Source organism: Eleutherodactylus coqui, chromosome 4 (assembly GCF_035609145.1).
Source record: "Eleutherodactylus coqui strain aEleCoq1 chromosome 4, aEleCoq1.hap1, whole genome shotgun sequence".
Taxonomy (NCBI): Eukaryota; Metazoa; Chordata; class Amphibia; order Anura; family Eleutherodactylidae; genus Eleutherodactylus; species Eleutherodactylus coqui.
Window position 1 is genome coordinate 225,583,059 of NC_089840.1, and position 13,595 is coordinate 225,596,653.

The 13,595-nt window shown below is 43.4% G+C and overlaps 1 protein-coding gene across 6 annotated transcripts in view; it reads right to left on the reverse strand.

The window, feature by feature from the left end:
• Positions 1-13,595, reverse strand: part of ANK3 (ankyrin 3) — a 331,375-nt gene that overhangs the window by 60,373 nt on the left and 257,407 nt on the right. For all 6 annotated transcript variants that reach the window (XM_066600799.1, XM_066600801.1, XM_066600798.1 and 3 more), the window contains 2 exons: positions 13,365-13,471; positions 3,865-4,086 (listed from right to left, as the gene is read on the reverse strand). In XM_066600799.1, the coding sequence (XP_066456896.1) occupies positions 3,865-4,086; positions 13,365-13,471 (329 nt within the window). The remainder of the gene's footprint in view (positions 1-3,864; positions 4,087-13,364; positions 13,472-13,595) is intronic.

The following is a 13,595-nucleotide window of genomic DNA, read 5'->3' on the forward strand; positions in this document are numbered from 1 at the left end:
TAAACTCTGATGCTGTTCACTCATTTAAACGAGAAATCGGTGGGTCTAAATGGACCCTTACTTGCTAGATCACATGAAGCTGAGCAATGATCATTCAACGTAAACACAGCCAACGACTTAATGAATTAACGGTAATTATTTAAGTGGTTCAGTTTATGCAGGCATAAAAATTAAACAACTCTTGTCCCGTGTAAACAGGCAGTTATTTATTTATGAAGGACTGTCTGTTAACTCTGAACGGAGGTGGGCGGCCGGAAAAGACCTCTGGCACGCTTCACCTGCATTCAGAGACCAATCCTCATTCCTGTGTGAAAGCACCAGAGTGATAATCGTTGGGACGACTGTCCAGGGCTTAAGCATTCGAGTCATCCCATATGAAATGACCCCAAGTTATTTGAATTCTTAGTAACCCTACAGATTGGGGGGGGGGATCTAATGTAATATCCTATTGGGTAACTGATAAGAAGGCCAGACTAGCCCACTGGTACGTCATCCTGTGGGTCTAAGCTCCAACATGGTAATAGGATCTATGAGGTCCAGCAACGAAGAACCATTTCAAAGTTGGCAGTAGAGTGGGTAACTCACTGCAGGGGTCTGTCACTTGTTTTAGGTTATTTTACAAGTAGTATATTATTATCTATCTTCTGCTGGACTCAATGTACCTCAGTCTAACACTGACTGATAGTATCATCTTTAAAGTGGCTCCATAGGTTAAGTTTAAAGGAAACCCGTCACTAGTTTTATACTGCCTGAATCACAGTCCGCATGAATCCAGACAGGCACCCACATTACAGAGAGCTATGTGCTACACTGAAATGCTGCAACGTTACAGAGAAAACATTTAAAAAGCAGCCGGGAATGGGAAGCGGAGTCATCAGGGCGGTTCTTTGATGGTCTTGTCCCAACCCAGCTAAATTGCCAGGTTTCTCCCTATTCGCAAACAGAGAGACCCATCAATCTAGAGGAGTTGGGCGGATAGCCGCCCCGATTACTTCTCCCCATTCCTAGTTGCTTTTAAAAGCATGTTTTTGAGTTTCACAGTAAAACATTCCCGTCTGGAAGGTGGGTACAGGATTTCATCTTGCCCAAGGTTTGGGCAGTATGAAGCTAGTGACAGACTCCCTTTAGCGCTGCAATTGTTTTTTGTGTAGTAATGGCACCGGGACAGCTCATTCTTTTCTCCTTGCCCAAAACACTGTCTAACCATAGCAGCCCTGTCTATTACTCAGATCACTCCTGCTTATAAAGCGATGTGGGTTAAGCTGCTATCACATCTGCACTGGAACCTCCAGTCGGTGGCTCAAAATACCGGAAGAAAAAACGCTGCATGCAAAATGCTGGGCGGCTGATCGGAAACCGAATGAACTCCAGTATAGTCAATGGGCTCAGTTCGGCAATGTTCGATTCAGTCATAAGATGGACTCATTTGGCCAACGGATTCCCCTTTAATGCTCCACAAACAGAGCAGGAAAATGGACTCTCCACCGTAGATGTTGAGGCAGCCTTACAGATGTACATTAACTCCCTCCAACTGTGGTTCCTCTCTGTAGGACTCATGCCTAATACAGATCCGTTATTTTGACACCCATAGGTATGAGGCCATACTGTACACATGCATGCCTGCAAATTGTATGCTGTATTAATATTTACTAAAAGTTCACTCGAAAACAACTATGCTACTGGCTGTAAGTGAATGGAGAGGCTGTAGTCCCAAAAATATCTAACTTGTCAAAGCAGTATCTGCGAGAGAGTGCAGCCCCATCACAACAGTTCTCCAAAATGATCTGTTGCGTAGCAAAATGTGTAACGGTATTCTACAAAATGGGAGAGACGGATAGAAAAACACAATAATCTACATACAGTAAATATAGTACAGTCATCAAAATACAAAAAGGGATAAAGATAGGATTTCTGTTCTCCTCAATGAAGTTGCATCAGGCCTCAAGACGACCAATAAAACTCTCACCAAATTCTACTAAATAGAACCTTAAGTGATTTTTGAGACTGATGCAAGTGTGTCATAGGGATATACAAAGATTCCTCCAGAATTGTTCCTTTACCATTACCTCTCTAGATGTAAGACTTTCCATTTAACTCCAGTAATTGCAAATTACATATTACATATAATGTGGATACAATCGAATAAAACATGAAAGGGTTGTCCCACCAAATGAAGTTGTCCCCTATCCATGGGATAGGAGATAACTGACTGTTGGGGTCTGACTGCTGGAATATAGAACGTTAAGTGATATTAATTGCGGTGTTCTCCTTTATTTAAACATGATAAGCATTTACAACAGTATACATAATTCCATTAAACAGATTGTCCACTGGATAGGGGACAACTATCTGGTTGGTGGGATCCGATTTGATCCGGACGATGGTCCCGAAGGTCCCTGAATAAATGGAGTAAAAATCTAGCATGATCAACTCTGCCATTGCTGGTCCCAAGCCTGCACCAGAAAGAAGGAAAATTCCAAAAAGGGCAGTCATCTATCGAGCAGATAGTCACACTTTGAACCAACATTGAACAGAGTCTTGTTATCCAGCAGATGTTATGGTTAAGTTTTATTGATTTTAAGAAAACATTCGACCACGTTCAGTAAGACGGCTTACAGAAGATCATCAAATCCTACGGCCTACCCGACTAGTTCCTTAACATTTTTTGTGCACTGTACTCTAACTCTAATTGCTACATTCAGATGAACATGAGGGCCATGGATTTTTTCAGCATCGAGACAGGTTTCCAGCAAGGGTGTAATCCATCGCCATTTCTTTTCAAACTAGTGCTTGACCACCTCATGAGACAAGCAATCAGGCTGAAAATAATTGGCTTTGTGGGATGTAACCCACAAGATGGTTTTCCGACTTGGACTTTGCTCGCCAAACTCCAATATAATCAGGTCTGGAACAAGACGTGTCGGAGGTTGGTCTATGAATTAACTACTAGAAGAGACAGAGATAATGATACACCACACCAACAAATGCCCTAAACAAGGTCAACCAACAGTGGTTACAAACTGGTTGACCAGTTTGTCTACTAAGGCAGTAAAATCCCCAATGACAGGGATGACAAAATGTGATGTCCAGTGTTGTATCAGGAGGCTGTGTTCGACTATGCAACATCTACGCCCTATATGGACTACTGCCTTACTCACATCACAAACGAACATACGACTTTTGAACACTATTGTGATCCTGATTGCTCTATGTGCATCTGAAAAACATTGAAAGCGACAACTATCAACAGACAACTAGATGTTTTCAAACAATGATGCCTTTGTTGTCTTCTTAAGGTCATTTACCATGACCAGTAAGTCAGAGATAGCCAAGTTCAAGCTCTCAGCTATCTCCTGCAGTCCAGTTGAAAGAAAAAGGAGTGGCAGTGAGCATACTAGATCACTACTGCATTCATTTATGGGCCTTCAGAAGCATCGATTTCAGTAGGGGGCCAAGTGATCACCAATCAGATAGTTATAGGCTATCCTGTGGTCAACCTCTTTAGTGGAATTATGTATACTGTTGTAAATGTTTATCCTATTGAATAAAAGGAGAACATAGCAAATAATATCAATTACATACAATTCTTAGCTGTCAGACCCCAACCGATCAGTTATTTCCGATCACGTTGATAGAGGACAACTTCAAATGGGACAACCTTTCAAATGTTTAACTAATTTGAACCCAAATTATATATTTGGCTTAAAAAATCTAAACAACTACACCCTTGGCTTGAATGTAAATTCCATTATATGGATGTCACTATGGAGGGAAGCGTGTATGAGTTGCTTTGTCTGATATCACGGTATGGAAGCTTATTTCAAGCAGTAAGTTATAAAATTAGTGTATCTTAAAGTAACTCACCCCAAAAATTGAGCCCCTGCTGGGCCCATTTCAACCAAACGACTTGCCAATCCTTCTCCTTCTACCATTGGTGGTGTAGCTAATTTGTGTCTCTTGACCAGGCGGCAGGTGATCCGGGTTGGGGCTGTGCACTTCCTTGGTGGTATAACGATTCTCATGCCATTATGTCGGCTTCCTCTCATTGAGCCACCACGGGCGTCCACCATGAAGCTAACCAGGAAGCTGTTAGAAACAGAATCTCAGGTGTAAGGAAAATTCTTATGGGGACAAAAAACAGATTCAGCTATTCATGCAGTTTCTCCGATTAGTTCTAATAATTAATTTTGGTAACAATCCAGAAAAGATCAGTTCAGCAAGTATGATAATATGTGATACATTTTGTCATGCAAATACAATGCTTCAAGTCTAAAATTCTGTTCTGATTCAGTTTATTTATATATTGTTCAGGGCTCCAGGGCTTTTCCTGATACACAACTTGAAATTGCCTGAATAGACAGAAAATTAAACATTTAAATTCTCGTCGCCTTCAGCCACCAGTAGGGGACGATCAGGAGTTAATACACAACGGCCATACACTGAACTCAATAAGTAAATTATAGCTCAGTAAGTTGTCCTTAGGGGCATTTACACAGGATGGTTATCACTCAAAATGCGTTTAAACTAACGAATTTGAGCGATAATTGTGCAGTGTAAATGCATCAAAATCGCTCACTTTTCTTTCACAGGTTTTTATAGCGTCAGTCAGCTTAAAAACGATCGCTGGATCGCGGGCTTGTAGTTCTGTGTAAAACGCTTCCCGCTCAGCGCTTCACATAGAAGGTGAAGTCTGTCAGTGTAAACGCTCTGCACAAGCGCCAACGACCTTAGCGGTGATGGCAGCACTTGTGCAGTCATTTACCCGACTGCCAACCCGCGTAGAAGGGTCATAAGTGGTGGTCGTAGACATCCAGAACTTTACACATTTAAGTAGAGGCGTAACTTGAAGCTTCTGGGCCCCAATGCAAAAGCTGTAACAGGGCCCCCAACTATAATGCTTTATTCATAGTACTGGGCTCCCTATATGGAGAAGAGAGGCCTTATGGGCTCCCTAAGGCTCCAGGGCCCGGGTGCAACCGCATCCCCTATAGTTACGCTCCTGCATTTAAGCCTCCGGCACACTAGCGTATTGTAAGTCTGTGTCCTGTGAAAGTAACAAGCAGATTAGACAAACTGACCCATATTAGTCAATGTGGACACACACATGGCAAGAAGAAAAACTCATAGCATGCAGTATTTTGATGCGATTTGTAGAAAAGACTGGCCCATTCAAGTCAATGTGCAAGAAAAAACAGACCAACAGACACAAAAAGGAGCAGATGAGGGAGAGGGGCAGAGATCATGGCAAATCAACTAAAGACCGTTATAAGCAGAGATGTTTGAGAATTGTTATATTATGCAGAATACAATTAATTCACTTACACATGACAGGACAGCTGACAGGCCATCTTTAAAAGGGTTGCCCAGTTGTAAAGTATTGATGGTCTATGCGTATGATAGGCCATCAATAGTACATCGGTGGAGGTCTGGCACCTGGGACCCCTGATGTTCCACAGACCAGTGTGCTCATAAACTGAGCTGATTTCCACAGGAAATAGACAGCCCCATCCAACTGCAGTGGCCAGGCTTGGTATTACATCTTAAGTTCGCATTCATTTCAGTGAGAACTTTGCCTGTAATACCAAGCCTGACCACTGCAGTAGAAATAGAGCTGCCTGGCAGGGATCCTGGGCAGCAGACCCTCTCTGATCGACTATGGATAACCCATTACTAGTTTGCAACCAGACAACCACTTTAATCTAATGGATGTATGAATTAAAGCTGGAGAATTGGATTTCTGACCAATATAAAGATAAAATTAATCAGTACAGCATCTACACCTAAATACAACAAGGTGTTAAAAAGAGAACACTCTTTTCAAGCGTCAATAGCTCTAAATATCTCAAGCATTGGATTATGTATCCTTCACTATATCAGATGTTCTTAGATGCACATTGCCATCCATTAAATGGACAATTTTAAAGCCATGCCTGCAGTATGAGAGCAGCATAAGACGCCTTGGGAATAGATACACAGTCAGCTTCAGATGTTTTCTTATTGAGTCAAACTTGGCAAGTCTTCCGGCCTGAACATACACTCACATTGATGACTACAGCGGCCCTTTCCTTCTCATACAATTAAACAAGACACAGATCTTCTGGCAACAGTTGGCTACCGTGAGCACAAACAAGCCATGCCTGTATGAGGCACACAAAGCTCCTTTGATTTAAACCGGTTTCTTTACTAAGGGACAGAATGCCCTTACAGGTTACGGGATATCCTCAGGTTTTCCCAAGCATTGTGTAATGTGAATCCTGAGCGTCTCAGACCTTCCAGTGACTGACTCAATAAAACAAGTCTGCTTCTTTGTAACTACTAAATAAAGGAAGAAAAGGCCTCTCCGTAGGCTTTGTGCTTCAACACGCCAAGGTGCACGCTGCCCTGTTAGCACAAGGATGGTCTTCACTTCTGTTTCAGGAAACATAACATTTCTATGTATAATTTTCCATTGATAAAGATTGTAATCTGAGAAAACACAAACTTGTTTCCTTTAATGCGTTGTCCGGAAAGAATGCAGGTAGGGGAAGGTGCAGGGACATCCTGGATAGTCTTGATAGTCTTGAAAAACCATGGGTGGCTTTACATGATTGTTGGGCGCTTAAGTGCCCGACGGGTGTCCCAACAGCACATGCGGGAGAGATAATCACTCGCAGAGCATGTGGGAGATCTCTTCCAGCCACCTGCCTCCATTCATAGTAAACAGGCAGTCGTTAATAGAGGAACAACTGCCTGTTTTCATGGGTGGATAGTCGTTAGGTTTTTTTGCTCACCTAAAAACCTCAAGTGACTCCGACAAGTGATCGACTCTCGCCTACTTGCCCTGTTGGGCCTTGTATTTATATGGGGCAAAAGTTGCCCATAAAAGCTCTTTGGAGTGATTACTCGGGCGACTATTGGCCGGTGTGAAGCCACTCTTACTGAGCAAAATCAAATTGGCTTACAATGAGAAGCAAACAATTGCTTGATTCGGCCACCCTAGGGACAGATCTTTATACATAAATAATATAAAGTACAACAGAAATTGTGCTGCAACAAACTGATGAGAATATGTTGGATTTCAGGGTACGGCTCAGCTCCGTATTCTTGATGCAATAATATCCAATCACTTGCTCAGTGGCCTCTCCCTGTTGCTAACTTGCAGATTTGATGCCCTTAGTAGAAGCAGTCATGAAAGAAAGTGGCTTTGGTGCCAGAGAGAGGAGTGGGGGAGATGCTTGGAGAACCAATTGCTGGCGTATAGAACTGTTAGGCCTGAGGCTTACCAACTGGGAACACTTTGGTGAGCTGAAGGACAAGTTGGGCTTGTGGGGGGTAAAACAGTGATCATCTTGTCCATTACAAGAGAGGTAATGGCCTAGAGGCCAGAGTGACTTGACCATTGCTAGAGAAGCAGAGGCTGGTGGGGATTTGTCCATCGAGGGAGAGATGGTTGGCTGGGGTGCCTGTAGACACGCAGTGAACTGGGTCACCTAATGTGCTTTAGGAGGGATTCAAGGCCAATCTCAACAGGAACCTCACTTATGTCATAAACTACCCTCTATGAGACAGAGCAGAGAGTCCATCTGAATGGCAACTGTATATTACTACATTTCTCCTACAGCATTGTATATGAACCAAGCTGCAACAAGAACTTCAGCAACAATAGATAATGATAAATACTAGATAGTAAATGTTGTGTAGAGGCATGTAAACGCTGAGCGTCATCGAGATCTGATAAATAAGGAGTGGTTGGAGGAAAACGACAATGAATCCTCTACACTGCCTTGGTCCTCAAACTTGCCAGACTGTAACCCCATTGAACGTGTTTGGGATATGCCGGAAAGGACTGTGGGTTCTACAACCACGTATCGGCAAACTGTCCACCAACTGAAGGAGTTGCTGCAGCGGGCATGGGTTGGGTTGAGTATGGAGGTTGTTCACAACCTTGTGGAATCTGTTTATTGATGTCTGAAAGCCGTGGCAGCCCAAAAAGGTGTGAGTAGGTGTCCCTAATATAGTGATCGTTCAGTGTAGATATTTAACTACCCTATGCATCTTTGTCATTACCTCTGCGATAAAATGTGAAGTACTCTCAGTCCTGCACACATTTGGTGTCCATTTACCATAATGCTGGAAAAGGGGCAATTCTTATATACATATATTTCATTATTATTGCCCCTATCCCTCTTGTTTTTGCATTGACCATTGCACTAGTAATTGTTTCATTACATAAGTGGATGGGGATACATACATAAAGGGTGCAATATACAAGTTTTTAATAATATGGAACCAGAAAATGTTAGCAGTGAGTTTTATGTATTTCACCAATGTAGTACATCAATTCTATAATCTGTAAATCATGCTAATCCACATTAAATAAATACACTCAATGCATTCTCAATCTTCGTGTCCATACGATCACTAGTCAGGTGGGTAATGGCATTAAACATACAGGCAATCTAAATCCAGCACTGAAAACAGGGTTAGTAGTTTTAACATAAAAGGCACAACCACACTCAAATCAGCAGTATCACCTTGCATCATACACAGGAAGTGAAGAGTAATAGCTGCAAAATAATAGAGGAAAGCAAAACAGGAAAATAATCATATAAACAGTTAAAAGCAAGCAATAAAGTGATCAGCAGAAAAAACTGTATGGGCAGCAAAGGAGAGAAACGCGTGAGCAGCATGAATGCGCTGTATTCTCTCTACACAACACATGGCTAAAAGCAGCGATGAAAGCTTTTTCCAGCACAGCTAGCATCTACTCTGAAGTCCTTTCACTCACAGCAGTGTTGCTGATGTGCTGCGTAGCATCGCCAAAAATACTACCGCAAAATGTGGAAGGAACTAGAATATATGAGGGAGTCGCTTTTTGTAGAGGCAATTACTATTGTAGCAGCTATAGTAATGGCTACAGTGCTTGCCTATCAGCCTCTATACTGTGGAGAGAGGGTAAAATCTCGTCTTGGGACAACCCCTTAAGGGTGCATTCGCGGACTCTGTCCGTGCGCGGGAGACTGCAGATCTGCCTGTTCTAGTTTGAGAGTCTTGCATAAAAATAGTACATTCTGCGATTTTCCCAACTCACAGCTTCACTGTAAGAGTAGAATCACCCATGGAAGTACATCCATGACAAGTAATGGCTTGTATGTGCATGCGAGTTTTATGCATTTCGCAACGCACATAACTCACATAATTCTCTCGCCTGTGTGAATGCAACCTTGAGGCCCAATGTCCATGGGCGGGTTTTATTTACGGAATTCTCGTGGGAAACCTGCACGGTGGATCCGCGATTCAAGCTGCCCATAGGAAAGCATCGGCACCTGAATTAACGCATGCAAATTTGATTTGCGGACCTTTTGGTTCGGAAAACAAATCGCAGCGTGCTCCATTTCAGTGCGGTTCCCACATGGACGGGTTCCTGCATGCGGAATCTGATCTGCCTGTGGACATGAGGTCTTAAATTTAAGATGTTGTCCCAGGAAAAATATTTCTAATTGCGTCCATTCTATATTTATAAACATGTTAATGTATTTCAACTTATTAAAATACAAATGTTCCCATCTCTAAATATTCCAGGACTAATGTTAGAATAGTTTGCTTGTCTTCTGGATCTAGCTGTTCCCTGCTGGGAGCGCCCGGCTGTCACAGAGGATTCAGAAGACAAGCGGGGTGGGGTATCCCCGCTTGTGTTCTGCATCCAGCTGTTCTCTGCACGAAGCTCGCAGCTGTTATACAGCCGAGCGCTCCGAGCGGGGTATGGAGAACAGAGCTGGACCTCTCTGTTCTTCATAACCTGCCTGTCACCAGTGAGCGGGATACAGCTGAAACAATAGTATTAGCTGTATCCCGCTGTGAATCCCTGATAAGGCTCATTGCTGTCTTTCTGCATGCTGAAAGACGACGATGAGTGACGGCTTATCAAAAACTGCACGATGACAGTGAGTTACACGCAACGATTATCGCTCAAAAGACGGCTTTTGAGTGAATTTTGAGTGATAATCATTGTGTCTAAATGAGCCTTAGGTGATAAGAGAATGCGACAGCGTTACTGCGGAGAAGCAACACCGAGTAGATGTGACCACTTTGGAACAATGAAAGTGCGGCTATACAGAACGTTTATCATTCCAAAAATTGTTTAGCCCCTTCCCGCCCCATGACGTAAGGGTACGTCATGGCAGGCTGGTACTTCCTGCAAAATAACGTACCCTTGCGTCATCGGGGTAGCGCGAGATCATGACTGACCTCGCGCTATCCTGCAGCGGGAGACGGCTGTCAGTCACAGCTGGCGTCCCGCTGCAACAGAGATGCGCCCCCCGCTGTTAACCCCTTCCCTGCCGCGATCTAAGTAGATCGCGGCAGGGAAATAGTTCACAGTGGGAGCGCACTCCCTCTGTGTCTCCAGCCGACTCTCGCGATGTTATTGTGAGAGCCCGGCCTGTCGCCATGGCAACAGGACGCCAGACACTGGCGTCCTGTAGTGCCAATGCCTATGATCGCTGTATAAGCGATAAGGCATGGCAGGGCAGTAGCCATAAAAGTAAAAATAAAAGTTATGGCTTTTGAAAAATGGAGATGAAAATCCGCCAAAAATCATTGCGTCCTTAAGCCCAAAATAGGCCCTGTCCTTAAGGGGTTAAATGAAAGTCGATAATCGGTCGATCTAAACGCAGCCAATGACTGAACGATGAACGAGAATCCTTTGCTTCTTGCTCGTCGTTCAGTTTCTGCAGGACTAGAAATCATCGCTGGCTCATTCATTTGTTGTTCCGTGTAAACACTTTTCATTCAGTGCTTCATACAGCGAATGTGAACACTGAATGAGAAGTGAACGATTCTCATTGAACGAGTCAACAATCAATCTGCCTGTCTAAACAGGCTGATGATGGCACCAGCTCATTCGCTCATGCAAGCGAGATAGCTCTGTGTAAAAGCAGCCTTACTGAGGAGGGTGACACAGAACAGAAACAGCAGGTGGCGCTATACTAACATCAGTCCTAGAATATCCGGAGATTTATAAAATTGTCCTAATAAGTGTAAATACAAGACGTGTTTAGAATTATTGGCTGCGCGCGACTATATGACTATGGACACTTAAAGGGGCAATTCTTCTTTTTGCTTAAATGCATGACAATTTTCGCAATGGGGTTTAATTAATACAATTGCACAGTTTGTCTTCTGCAGCTTCTATCTATCAATATATAGGCCTTTCAGAATAAAACTATTATCGTAAAAAAAAAAAGAATTGTTGCATTGCGCGAATATGAAGGATAATCGTTCACTTAATGTTCATTCTTCATTTTATGCAAACATAAAAAACATCCTTCAGCTGTTTTCAAGTCGTTACACGTATACAGCGATCGATCCCATTCAGTGCTTAGTCACATGGGCGCATCGGCGCCCGTGTTACTGCAGGAAGGAGACGGTCGCACTTCAGGACGGACGTCTCTCTGCAGCGCCGGTAGAAAGAACATGTGACCGGCTTTATTGCCGGTCATGTGTTCTTTCTTCAGCGCTGCGGGGAGTTGTCCGTCCTGAAGTGGGGCCGTTGTCTTCCTGCAGTAAGTTCTTAGTCACACGGGTGCATCGGTGCCAGTGTACGGGCGCCGACGTGCCCGTGTGACTAAGCCCTCACTGGTACAGGCCCTGAAAGATGGACGATCGAACGAATGATGAACGAATTTAAACGAATTGTGGGCAGCCACAATGAGAATAATGCAGCTGTGTACACAGCTGGGCCTGTGATGAATCACACACTGGGCTCTGCAAACAGCTCCCGGAGGCCCTTTACATGCAAATGAAGATGGCCATCAACACTTTATGCAAAACATTCGCAAAATCTTTCAGTCATTTGAAACGTTATCTTTGTAGGTAAATGGGCCTTAAAAGGACCATAAGTTGTCAGTCCAGACCCACTGACAGATTTCCTATTGAGGCTTATACTGCAGTTTCTATATACAATGATATACAGAAGCTGCAGAAGGTAAACAGCGCAACATTTTTAAATTAATACCTATTTCAAAAATGCTTGTCAGTCAAAAGTACGTGCATTTAAGTGAACAAAATATTGCCCCCCAATGGTGTCCATAGTTTAACGAGAAACAGTATTTTTAAGGGACAATCAATTTAAGGTCAGTCATTGTATTGTTAAGTTTTCCCGACTTGATAAGTAATGTAATTCTGGCTTCCACTACGGGGAGCGAATATTATATGGATATATAAAGCTAGTAAAAAAAGTGACTGGAAGCTGTATCGATGTATACATTTGTATGCAATAGAGCTAGTGACAGTAGCGGGTATGACAGTATTGTGGCAAGCAGGTAAAGTTCAGTGCTGTGCCCATTGCCTTTACAGTAGAGACGCCATTGGTCATGAAAGATAGCTAGCTGTGAAAAATTACATAGGGAATTACTAATGCAGGGATAACAACTGACAAAGCAGTAAATGTGTGCGCCTATGAGCAAGCATGCTTCTGCGCGCGTGCCCCTATGAGCAAGTCTGATTCTGCGTGCGCGCGTATGAGCAAGTCTGATTCTGCGTGCGTGCGTATGAGCAAGTATGATTTTGTGAGCACGTGTATGAGCAAGTATGCTTCTGCGCGTGCGTGTATGAGGAAGTATGATTCTGCGTGCGCGTGTATGAGCAAGTCTGCTTCTGTGCCCGTGTGTATGAGCAAGTCTGCTTCTGTGCCTAGTATGTATGAATATGACAAAAAGCGCCTATGTTCTACAGTAGTAACTTGCAAGGCTACAGTGAATGATACATTTCCTATCATTATGCTGCAGCCAGCAGTAACCTGCCTATGGATTCCTAATAAGAGATACTCATAAAGCAGTCAGTCTAGACGGACTCACAGGATGCTGGTGGAGAATCTGCAATCCCCTGCAGTCTTGCTCCCCACCGCTAAAGAGAGCGCCTCTGATTCTACTAGAACAGCTGCCATGCAGTGTGACCGTCCAGTCCTGTCCTACATGACAGAATGCAGCAACCATACGAGTCACTATTTATAAAGCCAGACGATCCCCACTGATGCTGCAAGCAGAGAACACGTCAGACGTAGCAATCCTCAGCGGCCAAGGCCTGCAAGAGGAGAACTGCTGAGCCGCATGCTACTTTATCTCATGTCCTGCTGTATCAATAATCAACTTCACTGATCTAATAATCAGTATTAGGCGCCGATCTACCAAGTATATAATGACACTTTCCTTTTTTTTTATTTTCCTACTCTCTCTTAAAGGGGCCGTCTTTGGCCTGTGCGGGTCAAGGGTCAAGACTTCACTAAATCGGATAGCATACTTTTCCTTTGAAATAACACACTGGTTGATTTGATTGAACATTACATATATGTATATATCCATTATAAAATGCCATTTTCCACTTACCCAGAATGCACAGGGCTTGAGACGAGATTGACATTATCCAAAGTGTCCGCAGCCCAGCTGTAGTGCCTCAAAGAGTCCGAGTCAAACTCTCTTGTAAAAGAAAGGTGCTGAAACAGAGACGGGTACAACTGGTAAATACAAAGCGGGGGTCATTGTAGCACTGGCTTAAAAAGGGTAAGGAAGTAACTACTGAATACAGCAGTCTGCGAAATACAGGGACATTTAAAGGGC